General features: G+C 39.7%; 1 protein-coding gene across 12 annotated transcripts in view; it reads left to right on the forward strand.

The window, feature by feature from the left end:
- Positions 1-18,011, forward strand: part of macf1a (microtubule actin crosslinking factor 1a) — a 536,531-nt gene that overhangs the window by 442,778 nt on the left and 75,742 nt on the right. For 11 of the 12 annotated variants that reach the window (XM_060847668.1, XM_060847672.1, XM_060847670.1 and 8 more), the window contains 4 exons: positions 12,459-12,578; positions 13,769-13,876; positions 14,148-14,366; positions 16,015-16,218. In XM_060847668.1, coding sequence (XP_060703651.1) covers positions 12,459-12,578; positions 13,769-13,876; positions 14,148-14,366; positions 16,015-16,218 — 651 coding nt within the window. The remainder of the gene's footprint in view (positions 1-12,458; positions 12,579-13,768; positions 13,877-14,147; positions 14,367-16,014; positions 16,219-18,011) is intronic. The other variant, XM_060847674.1, reaches the window with a different exon arrangement.

Raw genomic sequence — 18,011 nt, forward strand, 5'->3', positions numbered from 1 at the left:
ACAGCTTGAAGGATCCCCAGAGCTTGACAAGTATACCGGATTCTTTTTAAAATGCTCGTAAGAGCTTAACTCCATAGTCATCCAGTAGATAGTAGTATGATAAGTTGGAATGACTTTGAAAATTAGATGTAAGTTTGCTCGCTGAGCTGGAAGGTTCGTTTTCAAACATTTCATCACTCTACTAGGTAACATCATCAGTGAGCCTCTGGTGAAGCACTGGTGTTATATCCTGCTTTCTGTTTGTGTTTAGGGTTGGTGATATTATTTCCTGTTTTTCTCCAGAGGGTGGTAAATGGAGTCCAAGTCAATGTGGGATGGGATGCCATGCTTCTTGGAATTCTCGTGCATATCTTTGTTTGGCTTGTCCTAGATGGATGTATTGTCCCAGTCCGTTATTTGTATGTAAGGATACGAGTGATAGTGGGTCATGTATTTTTGTGGCTAGTTGATGTTCATGTATCCTGGTGGCTTGTTTTCTGAATGTTAGTCCAATATAGTATTTGTTACAGTTATTGCAAGGTATTTTGTAAGTGATGCTCATTTTGCTTGTTGTCTGTACAGGGTCTTTTTTAAGTTCATTAGCTGCCATTTTAGCGTGTTGGTGGGTTTGTGGGCTACCATGATGCCAAGAGGTTTGAGTAGTTTGGCAGTCATTTCCAAGATGCCTTTGATGTTGGGGAGAGTGGCTAGGTTGTTTTGTCTGCTTGTTTGGAAATGTTGCTGAGAAATCGGCAGACTGTGTTCTTTGGGTACCTGTTCTTTTTGAATACACTGCATAGGTGATTTTCCTCTGCTCTTTGTAGTTCCTCTGCGCTGCAGTGTGCAGTGGCTGATTGAAATAATGTTCTAATGCAACTTTGTTTGTGAGTATTGGGATGATTGCTTCTGCAGTTCAGTATTTGGTCCATACGTGTTGGTTTGCTGTAGATGCTGGTTTGAAGTTCTCTATTGACTATTCACTCTACTGTGACATCTAGGAATGCCAGTTTGTTGTTTTCCTCTTTTGTGAATTTTACGCCATTAAGGATATTATTGATGGTCTTGAAGGTTTCCTCTAATTTGTTATGTTTAGTGATGAGAAAGTTGTCATCCACGTAGCGGACCCAAAGTTTGGGTTGGATGGTTGCCAGAGCTGTTTGTTTGAGTCTCTGTATGATGATGATACCTAATAGGGTGAAGAAACATCTGAAAATGAACCTTCCAGCTCAGTGAGCAAACTTAGATCCAGAATTTCAACTTGAGCTATAAATCTCAAAACTCACTAACTTTGAAAATTATGTCACTTGATATTTTTATCCAAATGAGCGTTGTTGTTCAAAGAAGTACCTTTTTAGTTATTTGCGAAGATAGATCATTCGGTTTTTTTTTTGTTGACTAACACCCTATTCACTAGTTTTTCTTTAATTGCAAAAGGGAATGCCATTTGGTGTTGGTCATGTCCGCAATGACAAATAGGAGTGAATTGACTAAGTTTGTCTTTTAAGTAGTTTTTGTTAAATAAAAGGCTTAGTCACTATTGAACAATAATGTTTGTGGTAGATGTCGGATGTATGTCTGGAGGAGCTAGTGCCATGAAGTTCAAAGGGTGGTGAGGTACATTTTACCAAATGTGGTTTTGTTGTATAATGTCCTGGACATATTTGCACACTGGAAAAAGTTTCAAAATGATTATTCATTAGCATCAGACACCAGTCATTTGTAAGCCAGTGAAAATTTATATATATTCCATTTACATTGTGTATGAGTGCTTGATTTATTTGAATTAGGTGATTTATGTGATCCTCATATTAACCACCACTCAGCATACTTTACTTGTATAACTGCCTATGAACTGAGTTGCTGTAAAGTGCGCTTTGCCACATTTATTTGTCAGAAGCTCTTTGTTATTGTCTTGTTTAACCCTTTAAGAGTTGTATTGTTTAGCCCTTTAAAAATTAATCTAAATTCCACTGGAGAACATTGCTCCTTCAGTTTATCTTCCTGTCTCAAATACTGTTCTGCACATGATTGGAATTATGCAAATTAAGGCTGTTAACTATAATTGAGAAACATGGCTTGCTCTTTTTAACAAAATAACTCTCAAAGGGTTAAACTTTTGTTACAGTTTGCATTCTATATATTGTCATCATGTTTGCAAACTTCTCGATTAAACCTTGTCTCTTCTGCCTTCTGAAGAATGTCAACAAGCAAACTTTGTCTTCCATCTTCATCTGTAAACTTGAAACTGTTAGCAGGATTGATATAGAAATATTTGAAGCTGCTGAAGAATGAAATATAAATTCCAAAATTTACAGTGCAGTGCCCCTCAGTAACAGAGGGTAACACCACACAGTAATTTTTTAATGTACCAATGGAGCAAAATTTTTGCTCAGTAGCAAGGGTGGCGGTTAGTTTGCTATCAGAATCCATTTTCAATACTCAAACATTTAATGTATTCTTGCTGCAATTATTGCCATCTTGCAAGTCGTGTTCTCTACTCCCCTTACCCTACATTGTTTAACTGTCACTGATTTTTCTATGTCAAATGTATCCCGAAAAAGATTTTAATCCTCTCCAATTCAATATGAATGAACATGAGCTAGTGTGGGCAGCTGACAAAAGAAAATTGCTTCCTTTTATACACCTCGTGTTCTCTATTGGATTCACAAGGAAGTACATTTACTTGTTAGCTATTGTACACTCATTTTTCAGATCAAGGAGGCCGTTTAGTATAATGATGACATTTGTAAGAAAATATAAGAATATTTCAAGCAAGCTTCAAATTCAGTCACAGTGGAGCTCTGAAGTTATAGGAACAGGATAAAGCCATTTCACTCTTAAGCCTGTTCCACTATTCATTGAGATTGTGCTGATCTGTAACATCACATCATGTATATGCATTTGTCCCATATGTCTGAATATTTTTTTGATTAACAGAACTCTATTAGTGTCCTTTTTTTAAACTAACAGCAGGCCTACATCAACTGTAATTTGAAGATGATCATGCCAAATTTGTCCACATTCCATCTTTTGCACATTGAAGTGTTTTCGAACTTTACCCCTGAGAGGTCTGGCTTTCACCTTTTAGGTTGTGTTCTCGATCCTAGATTTCCCAAGCAATGAAGTAGTTTCTGTCGTTTTGGTTCTCCATAAATTCTTGGAAGAGTTTAATCAAATCACCCTTAACATATTCAAAAGAAAATCTTAGTTTGCATAATTTCCATTCATAATTTAAAATTTGGAATTCAGGCATCATTCTAGTAATTGTCAACTCCCTCTGAAGACCTTACTAAGGTTTGCTGTGCTAAGGTGTACTGAACACAGAACTCCATGTGTGGTCAACCTAGAACTTGGATCCCAGTTCTCTAGATCAGAAGTGATGGATTTCATTATTTTTTATGATTTATCTTTTGTATCCATCCATGGCATCTTAATTATCTGTGTACATTGATCCCTAAATCTTGTTAGATTTCCGTTTCTTCTAGGTTTTCATAATTTAAAGGGTTTTCTAATCTACCCTATAGAAGCCCAAAATGAATGACCTCATCTTTTGTCTACTTTTAAATTATTTATTGTAGCTTTATCCCGGTTTTCCTAAGCCATAAATTGTATACTTAGATCTGCGCATGTTAGAATACCATCTATGCAATGGCAAACTTAGACATGTGGTTCTTTATTCTGTCATCTAAATCATTGTATTTATTGCTCGAAACGTCGAATTCTCTATTCCTGAGATGCTGCCTAACCTGCTGTGCTTTGACCAGCAACACATTTGCAGCTGTGATCTCCAGCATCTGCAGACCTCTTTTTTTTAATCAATGGTTGAGGCCCCACATAGATCCCTGATGACGCCATTAGTCACCACTTGCTGTTTAGAGTACCTGGCTATCATCTTCAATCTCTGATTCTTGTCGCTCAGTTAATTTCCTCACCAGGACATAAATTTGCCCTCAGCTCCATGAATTTCAAATTTAGCTACTGAGCCATTCATAAAATCAAATCCATTTCTGGAGCTCCATTATGAATAATACCCAGTGGCATGCCTTTTCCAATATTCTGAAACTTTCATCCGGTTCTTCAGATATAACCAAGTCGCTACAAATGTATTCTGCGAGTAATATTCATGGAAAAGCAACTCTTCACAAAAAGTTAGCTAACTTAAAAAATGAGTAGATTGAATAAATATCATTGGAAACAGCATTAGAGGTTTTGGGAATAAGCATGGATAACTGATTTAAACATTCTCAGTATACAGGGTAGATTTTGAACTCCTTAGTCCTTCTAATTTAGTGCAATTGAACAAAGGATAGAATGGTTATTACTGTTGGATGTATAAAAATTGTACACTTTTTTGCTTAGTTTTGAAGAAATTGGGAGAAATTTTATTGAAATTTCCTTTTTGATTTGTTTTCAAAAAGGGTATTGCATATGAGGTATGGGATTAACTGACTCAGACCAGCAAATAACCTTGTATTACCCCGTGTTTGAAGCATTTTCCTCTGGAGAAGAAAATGCAAAGACCAATTAAAAGTTTTTTGTTACCAAAATTGGAGGTGAAGTGGACAGCGAAGAGGATTACCTCAGATTACAACAGAATCTTGATCTGGGGGCCAATGGGCTGAGAAGTGACAGTTAGAGTTTAATTCAGATAAATGCGAGGTACTGCATTTTGGGACAGCAAATCTTAGCAGGACTTATACACATAATGGTAAGGTCCTAGGGAATGTTACTGAACAAAAAGACCATGGAGTGCAGGTTCATAGCTCCTTGAAAGTGGAGTCACAGGTAGATAGGATGGTGAAGAAGGCATTTGGTATGCTTTCCTTTATGAATCAGAGAATTGAGTACAGGAGTTGGGAGATCATGTTGCGGCTGTACAGGACGTTGGTTAGGCCACTGTTAGAATATTGCCTGTGTAGATTCTGGTCTCCTTCCTATCGGAATGATGTGAAACTTGAAAGAATTCAGAAATGATTTACAAGGATGTTGCCAGTGTTGGAGGATTTGAGCTATAGGGAGAGGCTGAACAGGCTGGGGTTGTTTTCCCTGGAGTGTCGGAGGCTGAGAGGTGACCTTAGAGGTTTACAAAATCATGAGGAGCATGGATAGGATAAATAGACAAACTCTTTTCCCTGAGGTCAGAGAGTCCAAAATTAGAGGGCATAGGTTTAGGGTGAGAGGGGAAAGATATAAAAGAGACCTACTGTGAAACGGTTGCCCCTAGGGTGGTACATGTATGGAATGAGCTGCCAGAGGAAGTGGTGGAGGCTGGCAACATTTAAGATGCATTTGGATGGGAATATGAATAGGAAGGGTTTGAGGGGATATGGGCTGGGTGCTGCAGGTGAGGCTAGATTGGGTTGAGATATCTGGTCGGCATGGACGGGTTGGACCAAAGGGTCTGTTTCCATGCTGTACATCTCTCTGACTCTGACTGGTTTGACAGGATAAATAGGTATAATGCTCACTGAAATTGAGGAGAGAAGATAGATGTATACACTCTACACAGATAACTGTCAGGGCATGAAATGGTCTAAAAAATAGAATAATCGAGGCAAAGACCAAAATCTACAGATAATTGCTGTTCGCGCTACTTGCTGTGTGAGCTCAATACATTCTGAGAACCTGGAAAGTCTATTTAAAAGCTGCTTCGTAGGAGATGGTTAAATTCTTGGACAATGTTCACTGCTGAATATTCTTTCCCCTCTCATTTTCTGCATGTCCTCACTGGAAATCAAAATCACACCATTTTGGTCATATCAATGATTAATACAATCAAACATCATTTAAATGTTTTATTAAACAGGTTTTGAGTGCTAGTAAATATGTTGTTCTGGTCTGCAATTAAAAACAGGTAGTGTCCCTGTAAGCTAGACATTTTCAATTTACAAATTTCATTTTTAAGTTTAAAATTAACCTGCTTGATTTGTTTACTGAATCAATAAATTAAGAAATATAATAGCTATTTGGTACCTAACTTGACTCCTGCTACAAAGAGTGACACATTATGTCAAAACTTTTCATCTTGTACATCAGGACAGTTCATAAGAAATTTCAATATAAAAAGAAAACTATTTAATGCTTATATGTGAAGAGTGCTGTTAGGCTGGCAAATGAATTCTGGTAGCGATGTCATCATTGTGACAATAATATGACTTTAAGATTTCTATTTTGTCCTGGGTTGTTTTCTTGCAGAAATATTGAGACAGAGGTAATGAGCAGTCTGCTCCAGAGCAAATAAAGTAAACAGTTTGTGAGGCCTTTAGGTTTTTTTTAAGCTGGAATAATAGAAGCAGCTTGAATGGATGGGGTAAAGTTCCCACAAAAGTTTTTTTTTAAACATTTTGACCTTCAGTTGTAGTATCTGTTGACCTGAAGCTGGATGTAGAAGCTTTTATTCCCCTCATTGTTACAGCTAACATTGTTACAGGGGTTCTCTGCCTGCTGCTAAAATTACCTGAGGCAATCTATTTCACTGAGTTTGTCTTTGACAATGGTATATTTATGGGATGCTACAATATTGGAAAGGTTAATTAGTAGTGGAGTGTATGTATTATTTTAAGCATTTCAATAGAGTTACAGTTAAGCCAATTCTTTTATTTTATCTGTATTTTGAGTATCATGTATGAAGAAGGTGTTTTGTTTCAAGCTTGGTAGTTTGACCAATTGAAATGCATTTGGAACACAACGCTTTACACTTATCTTTAAAATAAGAAAAAGTTAAGCTTTGGGCAATTTTCTTAATATATGTTGAGGACATTTGGTCTGGTCCATAACACCGTGGAGAATGTACCGGTTAGAAAACTAGCAGTTAACAACCAAGGTTTGTTCAAACTTAAATAAATATTTGATTTTATTGTTGTGATGTGCAAAGATACAATGAAAAGTATTGTTTTGTGTGCTGTGCAAGCTGATCAAATCATACAAAGTGTGATCAAGTAGAAGTACAGAGTGCAAAACAATTACAGCTGTGGAGAAGAGAGAGAGAAAGATTGACATTAATATTTGAGAGGTCTGTTCAAAACTCTGATAAAAGTGGGGAAGAAGCTATTTTTGTACATATATTTAAATTTTTATATCTGCTGCCCACTTGAGGTTGGAAGAGAGTATAACCAGGTTGGAAGGGTATTGGATTTTCTTGGTTACTTTGCCAAGGCAACGGGAAGTATTGATGGAGTCAATGAATCAAAGACCAGTTTGCATGATGGACTGAGCTGTATTCATGACTCTGCAGTTTCTTGCAGTCTTGGAAAGACCAGTTGCCATACTAAGCTGTGATACATCCAGAAAGGATGCTTTCTAAGCTGCATCTATAAGTGCATTTTGAGTGCGTGGCTGGGGATTCCCATAGGGCCAGTCACTTTCCATGGATTCACTCTGAAGAAGGTTGATTTAACATCTGCGTTGGTGACCGTGGATATGGGATCTATTGGGGTGGATGAGATCATTTCACTGATCTGCTCAAAGTGAGCATCAAATGCATTGAGCTCATCAAGTAGAGATGTAATGTTGCCCTCCATTCTGTTTGACTTCGCTTTGTAGCCCATTATATCATGTAAGCCTTGCTACATTTGGTTAGATTGGGTCTCAAGCCTAGTTTGGTATTGCCTCTTGGCATCTCTGATGGCCTTACGAATATCATATTTGGATTTCCTGTATAGATCAGGCTCACCCAACTTGACTGTCTCGGCCCTGGACTTCAGTAGAGAGTGGATCTCCCTGTTCATCCACATTTTCTGGTTGGGGAATGTTCAGATTAACTACTTCGGTGCGCAGTCTTTACACACTTACTAATGAAATCTAGAATGGTTGCGACATACTCGTTCAGGTTGGCCACTGAGTTCTTGAATATGGACCAGTCCACCAATTATAAGTAGTCCTGCAGAAGCCCTTCTGTTGCCTCAAACCAGCACTGCATTATCTTCTGTATTGAGTCCTCATGTTTCAATTTCTGTTTATAAGCTGGGAGGAGGCACACAGGGTTGTGATCTGATTTTCCAAAATGCAGATGGATGATCGAGTAGTAGGAATCTTTGGTTGTATAGCAATGGTCAAGGATAATAGGACCTCTATTGGGGCAGGAGATGTCAATGGTATTTTTGGTAGCACATTCTTGAGGTTGGCCTGGTTCACATCACTGTTTACAGTGAACAGGCCTGGGGTATTCCATCTCGACTGTTTGTCACGGTGTCTACTTCATCAAGTGCAGTCTTCACTTCTGCATGGGGTAAGATGTAGACCACTGTCAGGATAGTGGAGGTGAACTCGTGTGGCGGGTGAGCCATGTCTCTCTGAAATAGAGCACACCGTAGTGTCTCAATTCCATTTGGAAGTGAGCCTAGCTTTAAAATCATCCATCTTGTTTTCAGTGGCTTGAACGTTTGACACAAGTATGCTGGGAAGGGGGTGGGGATTTGCAACTGTGAAGTTTCAATCTTACCTGAAGTCCAGTGCATGTCCCCCTTTCATGGGAAGATGGCTGCTTCTAGTCAATCATAGATATCAATGCAGGAAGTCTTCTGCTCTGAAAGGTAAATAGGTACATCTGGTGTGGTCCTGGACACGAGTTGCAGTCTTGAACATTCGCCTGGGGGGTGGAATCTGAGGTTGGTTCAGTCGGGCATCCTCAATGTTGGGTCACCATTGGGTCTGGTCCTCTTCCCATGTTGGTTGGGCCTTAGGTCTGGGTTTCCATGGGGAGGTCAGGCTTGCAGGAGGCTGGTAAACTATTGACTTGTCTTGGCTTGCCAAGATCACTCCAGCATCTGTAATCGGGTCTCACCAGTTGGAGAGTCTTCAGACCTGAAAGGAGAAGAGACCATTATTAGTAATTCTGTAAGACTAGAATTGAAGTTTAGGAGAGCATAATGATCATAAGATATGTAAGAATAAGATCTGCTGTAGACACACCTAAAGATTCACCATGCTCTGGTGTCAGCTTGAATCCAGCCAACATGGTTGATGATTAATCAAGGCATGGCCTTAAGGAATGGATGAGAGAACAGCTGTTGCTTAGTTTGTTAAATTGAAATGGGTGCAATGTGTGTGCGTGTTCCTTCATTCGTTTTGCAAAGAACCGAGCCGTGTGTCTCAATTTGTGCAATTTCCCACGGCACAAGTGCAACCATATTAAAAATACATCAATGTAATTCCTAAACCACTCTGGATTATTTAACAAATTTTGTCCAATTGTGGAATTAAATGTAACTCTGTTTTGGATGATGCAGGCATTGAATGATTGTGTATTGTCAGTAATTTTGATCAAAAATTCAAAGGGATATGCTGTTGGGTACAATCTGCCAGTATTTATGATATATGGCCCATTTACTGAGCATTACACTGGTGTGAAATTCTTATATCACAATTGTGTAGTAAGTAAATTGTTTTAGCTTAATGGAGGTATTCTATTGGCGCCAATCAAATTTGCGACTGCATAATAGCACAATATAGTTACCTTCAGTTCTTGATCAGTTACCTTCTGGAGATATCTAAAGTATAGCACTCTCCAGGGCTAGCAATATTGATGGTTTTTGGTCCCTTTGTCAGTTATACAATGAGAGATACTTTGGTCAGTGTCATCCAAAGATGGCTTTGCATCCTATGTTGAAGTCCAGCTTGCACAGTGAACAAATGGCTTGAGCCCCATTTTACAAGGTTGCAATTGAGGCCAATCTTAATGTTTTCCCTTTACATTGTCATTTCTTTTGAACTGTCCTGATAAGTGCATGGTGAAAAGCATCAACAAATTTATCTTTTTTTAGAAAAATAAATGTTGCTGCATTTAATATCTTTTCATAGCTAGATTTTAAAAATGGACTGAATCTAGCAATAGTAGAGTGCGGTGCTGGAAATGCACAGCAGGTCAGGCAGCATCCGAGGAGCGGTAGAATCAATGTTTCGGGCAAGAGCCCTTCATCAGGAATGAGACTTGTGAGCCGAGGGGGCTGAGAGATACGTGGGAGGGGGTGGGGCTGGAGGGGAAGGTAGCTGAGAGTGCAGTAGGTAGGTGGAAAATGGGCTAATGGTGATAGATCAGAGAGGAGGGTGGAGCAGATGGGTGGGAAGGAAGATGGACAGGTCATGAGGGTGGTGCCGAGTTGGAAGGTTGCAACTGGTATAAAGTGGGGGAGGGGAAATGAGGAAACTTCCACATTGATGCTGTGAGGTTGTAGGGTCACAATGTGGAAGATGAGGTGTTCTTCCTCCTGGAGTCGGGTGGTTAGGGTGTGGTGATGGGAAGGCCCAGGACCTGCATGTCTTTGGCAGATTGGGAGGGGAGAGTTGGCAACGAGGCGGGGGTGTTGGTTGGTGCGGGTGTCCCTGAGATGTTCTCTGAAGCACTGTACAAGTCGGCATCCTGTCTCCCCAATATAGAGGAGACCGCGTCAAGAGCAGCAGATACAGTAAATGACTTGTGGAAGTGTGGATAAACCTCTGATGGATGTGGAAGGCTCCTTTGGGGCTATGGATGCAAGTGAGGGGGGAGGTATGGGTGCAGGTCTTGCAGTTTCTGCAGTGGCAGGGGAAGATGTCCGGAGGGAAGGGTGGGTTGATGGGAGGCATGGGCCTGACCAAGGCGTTGCAGAGGGAATGCTCTTTACGGAAAGTGAATAAGTGTGGGGAGGCTAATAAATATCTGGTGGTGTGCTCCATGTGTAGGTGGCTTAAGTTCACCTGAACCATCTCCGATACCTCCCTCCTTCCTGGACACCTCCATCCCCATCAGCAGTGACCAACTCAACAAAAATAAAGCAAACTCATTGCCACATACCTTGATCTGCCCTATTTCCCCCGGTCAAGGAACTCCTCACATATTTTTGAGACACCACCACCTCCAAGACTTTTGTTGCCCTGGTTCCCAACACCTCATCTTCACATTGGACATCCAGTCCTTATACACCTCAATCAGCCAGGATGAAGGCCTCCAAGCTCTTTGTTTCTTCCTCTCCTGGCATTCCCACCAGTACTCCTCCACTCATTTATTTGGTTGAACTGGTCCTCACCCTCAATAATTTCTCCTTTGAATCCTCCCACTAAAGGAGTAGCCATGGGGCCCAGCTATGCTTGTCTGTTTGTGGGATACGTAGAACAGTTCATCTTCTACAATTACACCGGCACCAACCACCACCTTTTCCTCCGCTACATTGATGACTGTATTGGTGCCATCTCATGCTCCCACAAGTACGTTGAACAGTTCAGCAACTTTACGAACACATTCCATCCCAACGTTGAGTTCACCATTGCCATCTCAGAAATCTCCCTCCCCTCCTTGGACTTCTCCATCTCTATCAACGGTGACCGACTCAACAAAACAAAACAAAACACCTACAAATGGACCCCACCACCAGAGATCTATTTCCCTCCTCACCCCATCCACTTTTTGTAAGGGCCATTCCCCTCCACGACTCGTTTGTCAGTCCACCGCCCCATCAACCTACCCTCCCCTCCCGGCACCATTACAGGAATTGCAAAACCTGTACCCACACCTCTTTCTCCCCCTGCCCTACCCCCACTTCAGTTCCATCCAAGACCCCAAAGCAGCCTTGGAGCCTTCCATATCTATCAGAGTTTTACCTGCATTTCCATGCATGTAATTTACTGCATCCGTTGCTCCCGATTTGGCCACCTCTACATTTGGGGAGACACCTCTTTGCAGAGCCCTTCAGAGAACATCTCCAGGACACGCGCACCAACCAACCCCACCATCCCGTAGCTGACCACTTCAACTTCCCCTTCCACTCCGCTAAGGACATTGCAGGTCCAGGGCCGCCTCCGTCACCAGACTTTAACCACCTGACGCCAGGAGGAAGAACGCCTCATCTTCCACCTTGGGAACCTCCAACCACACAGCATCAATGTGGACTTCACTAGTTTCCTCATCGCCGCCCCCCACCTTATCCCAGTTGCTACCTTCCACCACCCACTGACCTCATGACCTGCCGATCTTCCTTAACAACTATACGCTCCACCCTCCTCTCCAACCTATTATCATTACCCCACCTCCACCTACCTATCGCACTCTCAGTTACCTTCCCCACAGCTCCACCCCAATACCATTTATCACTCAGCCCCCTCGGCCCACAGGCCTCACTCCTGATGAAGGGCTTATGCCCAAAAGGTTGATTCTTCTGCTCCTCGGATGCTGTCTGACCACCTGTGCTTTTCCAGTATCACATGTTAGAGTCTGATCTCCAGCATCTGCAGTGCTCACTTTTCTACTAGCTGAATATAGCAATATACTGCTGTGCATTACAACTGTACTGAACAAGTCTAAGGTGGTGGACTTGTGTTGTTAGAAAAAATTGTGGAATTGCTCTAAACAACAATTAGTATATGAGCCAGAGTAGTTCATCTGATTTTTCTGGCACTACCTGTGTTCCAATTGCAGCTCTGCTTTGTTTCTGTCCATCTGTTTTTGTCTAAAGCTGTGTGTCTGCTTTGTTCCCTTAATGTTCCGTGCTGCTTCTCCTTTCTGCTAGTATGAGCAGGCTGCCGACTCCGAGCTTACCTGGGTGGCAGAAACCATGCGAAAGTTGACAGCCTTGGGCCCAATAAGGCTCGAACAAGATCAGACAACAGCTCAACTTCAGGTGCAGAAGGTAGGAATAATGTGTACATGGTGACTCCGAACTTGTCTGATTATAATCCATTTATATAGGTATCCTTTGAATAACTTATGCACGATTGTTCCATATTATGTACTCTTTACACTGCAATTTTATTTGCTGCAAATTCATGCCGTATACTAAATCTTTTGGTGAAGGAAACAATTTACTTTCTGTTGGTCATTTTATTTTCTCTTCAATCTGGTTTTGTTTTCCTCAACTATTTCTCCCCTCTAACCAAAAGTCATATCTTTCAAGAGAGGGAGAGAAAATTGTTATAATATCTATAAGCAATTTTAAGGAAAATAGTTTAGATTTATAGATTTAGATTTAGATTACTTACAGTGTGGAAACAGGCCCTTCGGCATTTTATTTGCAACTCTGATATCGTTGTTCCTGTTTCTTTTCTCATCTTTTGAGATTCAGTTCAGTTCAAAACACAAGTGATGGTTAGTGATTGCCACCATATTCAAATTGTGAAATGGATACTGAGCCTACCTTTCTCTAGCTACAATTCCTGTTTCAATGGTAGATTAAAATTTAGGATTCAGTTTAAAATCAGGTTCTGTAGAATGAATTTTAACTATTGAAATGAAGTTCATGTGCCATTTAAGGGTGTGTTAGTGAATAGACTTTCAGCTTTTTCCCATTATCCCTCCATAGTGTACTAGGGTATTGATCCTATTAATTATTGTGCATTTAATAGCATTCTGAAGGGAAATGTTCTAGACTGCTGATCTTTAAACTATTGGACAAACTGAGCTAATCAAATTCTTATGTTTGATATTTTTAAACAACCATTAAATTCTAATTGGTCCTTAAGTCTGCAGTTCTTATTTGAAGGGCTGAAACTTGAGGATTATTTGAAATATAATTAACTTACAAACCAGTTGACCACTGGTTCAACCAAAATAGGCAGTAATTAACGCTGCATCTCACTTACAGTCCATTTGCAAAGCAGTTTACAATTTTCTGGCTGTCCTAAACTTCCATTTTATTTTGCTCGGGTTCACTCATCCATGACTTTGTATCCACCATGTCAACATAACTTAGATCACTAAGTTTCATTCTGTTATGTTGAAGGTAGGAACTGTAGACAGTTACACTCCATATGCAATATTGGCACTAGAGATCATGTGGCGTTGTGTTTCCATGTTTTAAAGACTTTTATTTAATGTCTTTAGGCCTTTTCAATAGATGTCATAAGGCACAAGGATTCAATAGATGAATTGGTAAACACTCAAGAAGAAATTCTAAGTACCTGCGGTGACGAACAGAAAACAATGTTGCAGGTATTATTTTGGTATTTCTGTAGATGGCCTGCCAGGAACACTGAATGTTCACAATTACATGTATTCACTTAATAAAAACCAAGCTGTGAAATGTGCATATTTACTTCCATAAAATGAATTATTATTTGCATGCCATAAGGCAGAAATATTACAATTTGTGAAATTTTAATAAACATTGTAAAATTGTCAGTCAAGACATTGAATATTGAAGGAGGGCCCTGTGATAATTAATCTAAAATATGTATGTCTATGTGTACACACATCCACATAGGAGAAAATGGACTTGTTGCAGCAACAGTACGAGACAGTCAGTCTGATGAACACTGAAAGATACTCCCAATTGGAGCGGGCTCAAGTCCTTATTAATCAGTTCTGGGAAACACATGAGGAACTGTGCCCTTGGCTTGATGAGACTAGAAGTCTGATATCACAACTCCCACCACCAGCTGTTGACCATGAGATGCTGAAACTACAACAGGAAGAAATGAGGGTAAGGATAAAAGGACAGTTGAATTGTGACACAAATGCAATGCTGGAGGAACTCAGCAAATCTGGAAGCATCTGTAGAGTGAAATAGAGTTAATATTTAGAGTCTTTTACGGTGCTTTTTCAGAATCTTTTGCTTTCATTTAATGTAGATTTATCCATATGCTTAAATTCCTCAGTGTTTACATGCCTTTGCAGTTCGGGTTGCCAGATTCTCCATTGAAACCAGTAAGTTATTTAGGATTGAAGGAAAACAGAACATAAGGGAACATTCTGTATGTTGTCAGTGTGGGAAAAGGTGACTATGGTATATCAGAACTGCCATAAAGGGAAGAACTTAAACTATCCAAAGCCAGGACCATCTATTCCAGGTAGAACATATCCAAAACCCCAGGAGTTTGATTTTCTGTGTTCTATCAAGTTTGATATCTTCCACGTTTCTTGAGGTTCCTTGCTCGGCAGACAATCTGATTGGAAGCCACGCTTGCCAATCAGATGGAGCACCCTGAAGAAGCAGTTGCAGGGTTGGATTGTTCTGATTGCTGACCCTGGGAAGGGGGGGGGGGTCGATGCAGGGGTTGGTTATAGAGAGTTAGGGATCTAACATTGTTCCTTCACCCAGCCAACAAGGAATGCTGTCTGTGGCTGCTCTCAGCTCTCTGCAACTTCCAGTTTTCCCAAGGCTGAAGAAACCCAGCTGATGACAGCTTCATTAGCATTTAAAGTCCTAACCACAAACACCAATGCCGTGTTTACTTTCAAGAAATTCATGTACAAGACATCATGCTGGAGTTGTACAGTGTCTTGATGAGACAGTATAATTTGCAGCTTCAATCTCCTTCCCTCAGAAAGGATACATGTTCCTTGGAGGAAGTTCAATGCAAGGTTATTGGATTGATTGCTTGGATAAAAGGCCTTTCCTTTGAGGAGAGATTGCATATAAAATTTGTTCTTGAGAGATTTGACGGGACCTAATTGAAATACACAAATTCTTCAGAGGTTTGACAAGATAGTTCCTGGAAGGATTTCTCACTTGGCTAGAGCATCTATATTAGAGGTTATATGTTTCTTGCAAGCTGTGTATGCTCATAGCCATGCAGCAATCTGAAAGGGCCGTGCAGATTGCACACACATTGTCAATTAAAATTCCACGTGAGCAAATCCTCAAATGTTTAAAGTCACCATGTATTCAAATGAACAGTTTATGCAGAACAAAAATCCTAGAAGGGATAGGTCACAGTCTCAGAATAAGACATGGCTATTTAGATCCGAGATAAGAAGTTTCTGCACTTAAAAGGTTGTGAATCTTTGGAACTCTGTGTCAGAGGAACTTGTGAATGTTAAATTGTCAGTGTACTGAAAGTAGGGATGGACACTTTATCTCCATGTCTCCATTCCATTGATACAGAAAATGTGGAAAGCTGTGACTGATGTAGAACATCTTACGAAAGGGCCATGTTGAAGGACCAAATTGCCTACTACTAATTGTTAAGTATTATAGTTATGTTCTCAGACGGAGTGTGGCTCACCTGTGAAGCACAAAGTATTGAATTTGCCCATTTGATATTTTGTTTCCTATTATGCAAGAGGTGTCATCTTACGTCCCCATGTATTTAGAGTTCTTTCAACTTAGACCTTTTTTTTCATAACAGCAACTTCGTGAATCAATCTCTGAACACAAGCCTCATATCGATAAATTGATGAAGATTGGCCCTCAGCTGATGGTGTTGAATTCTGATGAGGGTAAAATGATTCGTGAAAAATATACCACAGCTGAAGAACTTTATGCTAAAATAAAGCAGGATGCAAGACAGCGGGCTTTGGCTTTGGATGAAGCAATTTCTCAGTCTGCTCAGGTACGCCAGTGATCCTATCTCATTTGCATGGGGATTTTTCGGAAGATATTCATTTGATTATGAAAAGGGGATAGTCTTTCCGTTTTATTCTTTTTGTTCTCCATTGCTGTCACTACCTAATATAATTCTTGCTTCAGAATGCTGGCTAGTCTAGATTACAGGCATCTCCTTGACAACAACAGTTACATTGTTTGAAAATATTCTACTCCTGGAGTCATTGTTTCTTTAGTTGGTTTCAGAACCATTGGAAACAGTAATAAAGTGAAACGTGAGGTAATAATTTGCAATGAATGACTGATTAATTGACCAATAAACAGAAAGGTTGATGTTTTTTGATGAATTAGCAATTCATTGATAAATTTGCATGTATCTATAATTGGGAATCAGTTACCTGAAACTTTGACAGCCTCTAAGCAATGAATATTCCAAAAACCCGCTTATTTGATTGTTGTGGGTTCAATTTTTGCATTGTTTGCAAGTCACATCCGGTAATGTGTGCCCATTTTCTCCTTTTAAATTAATGCATTTCTTAATATAATTGTTTATTGATACTTCCTTACTGGCTGTTCTTTTCATCAGTGGTGTTGATGTAGTATGTTTAACATAGTATTCTAGTGGGAACTAAGAATGATGCATGCAGCGTAGGGAGTAGGAATCAGTACAGCAGTATGGAGAGAAAATTATGACAGACTCCTTTCATGTGGCATAAACATCATGAATGTTTGCAAAGTTATCCCTTCCATATTTGTCTGTTTCGATGCATTCCCTTGTGTTCCCTCTTCATAGTTTTCTCATACTAACATGTCATTTGTTTTCCATTCCGCTCAACTCGTGGAATTAAATGTTTATTTGCCGACACATCCTGCTACGTTGTGTTTAATTGTTGTGTTCATCAATCTACTCATTAGCATGCTGAGGTAAGCAGAGCTCCTTGGAAAATCGATTGCTGCACTTTGAGGTTGCTCTTCCATTTTAGTTTGTGTTGGTGTGTCTATCATTAGGAATCAGTTACCTGAAGCTTGGACAGCCTCTAAACAATGCATACAGAACTTATACATGCAGTACTTCAAAAACCTGCTTGTTTGATAGTTGTGGGTTCAATTTTGCTATATTTTACCAAGAAAAATACATTGCTTTTAAAATTGTTCCTTTTGCATCACAGTAATTGACAACCGGCATTTTTGTTTTGTAAAAAAAGGTTTAGCATTTCTGCTTCTTGATCTATTTTTATATTATTGTTGAGCAACATTTTTTTAATCTATTGTAGTGTCCAGATTGGATTAAAACCTACCTCTCATCTAGTCAAATAATATCCTTGAGTCCAACTTCAAAAATTCTGTATTCCTCCAGATTGATCATTCCATTTTCACTTCTCACCTGAGCCTGACTGAGCATAACTGTCAAAGTAATGCTGAAATGTGAGCACCTGCCATTTCTAACCTGATTCAATCTCAACATTTTGTTGAAGTTAGGACTTCTATAGCCATATGAGAAAGTAGTTTTCTCCCACTTAGTTTAACTTCCAATTTCTAAGTGAATGGATATTTTTCAAGACCAATATAGTAACTAGTTGCTATAAAACCAGACTATGCTCTCATGTATGATTCAATATAAGTAATTATTATAGTATTTATATTTCATTTTTTTTAAATTGTTAATGTTTTCAATTTTGCATGTCACTTAACTTGACTTCCAGCTCTAAGTGTTTGTTCAGTTATTGTTGTGATTTTAATCTATGGAATAGGTCTTATAAGTTGATGAGCAAGATCTACAATATAATTCAACATTTTGAA

Source organism: Hemiscyllium ocellatum, chromosome 30 (genome assembly GCF_020745735.1).
Source record: "Hemiscyllium ocellatum isolate sHemOce1 chromosome 30, sHemOce1.pat.X.cur, whole genome shotgun sequence".
NCBI lineage: Eukaryota > Metazoa > Chordata > Chondrichthyes > Orectolobiformes > Hemiscylliidae > Hemiscyllium > Hemiscyllium ocellatum.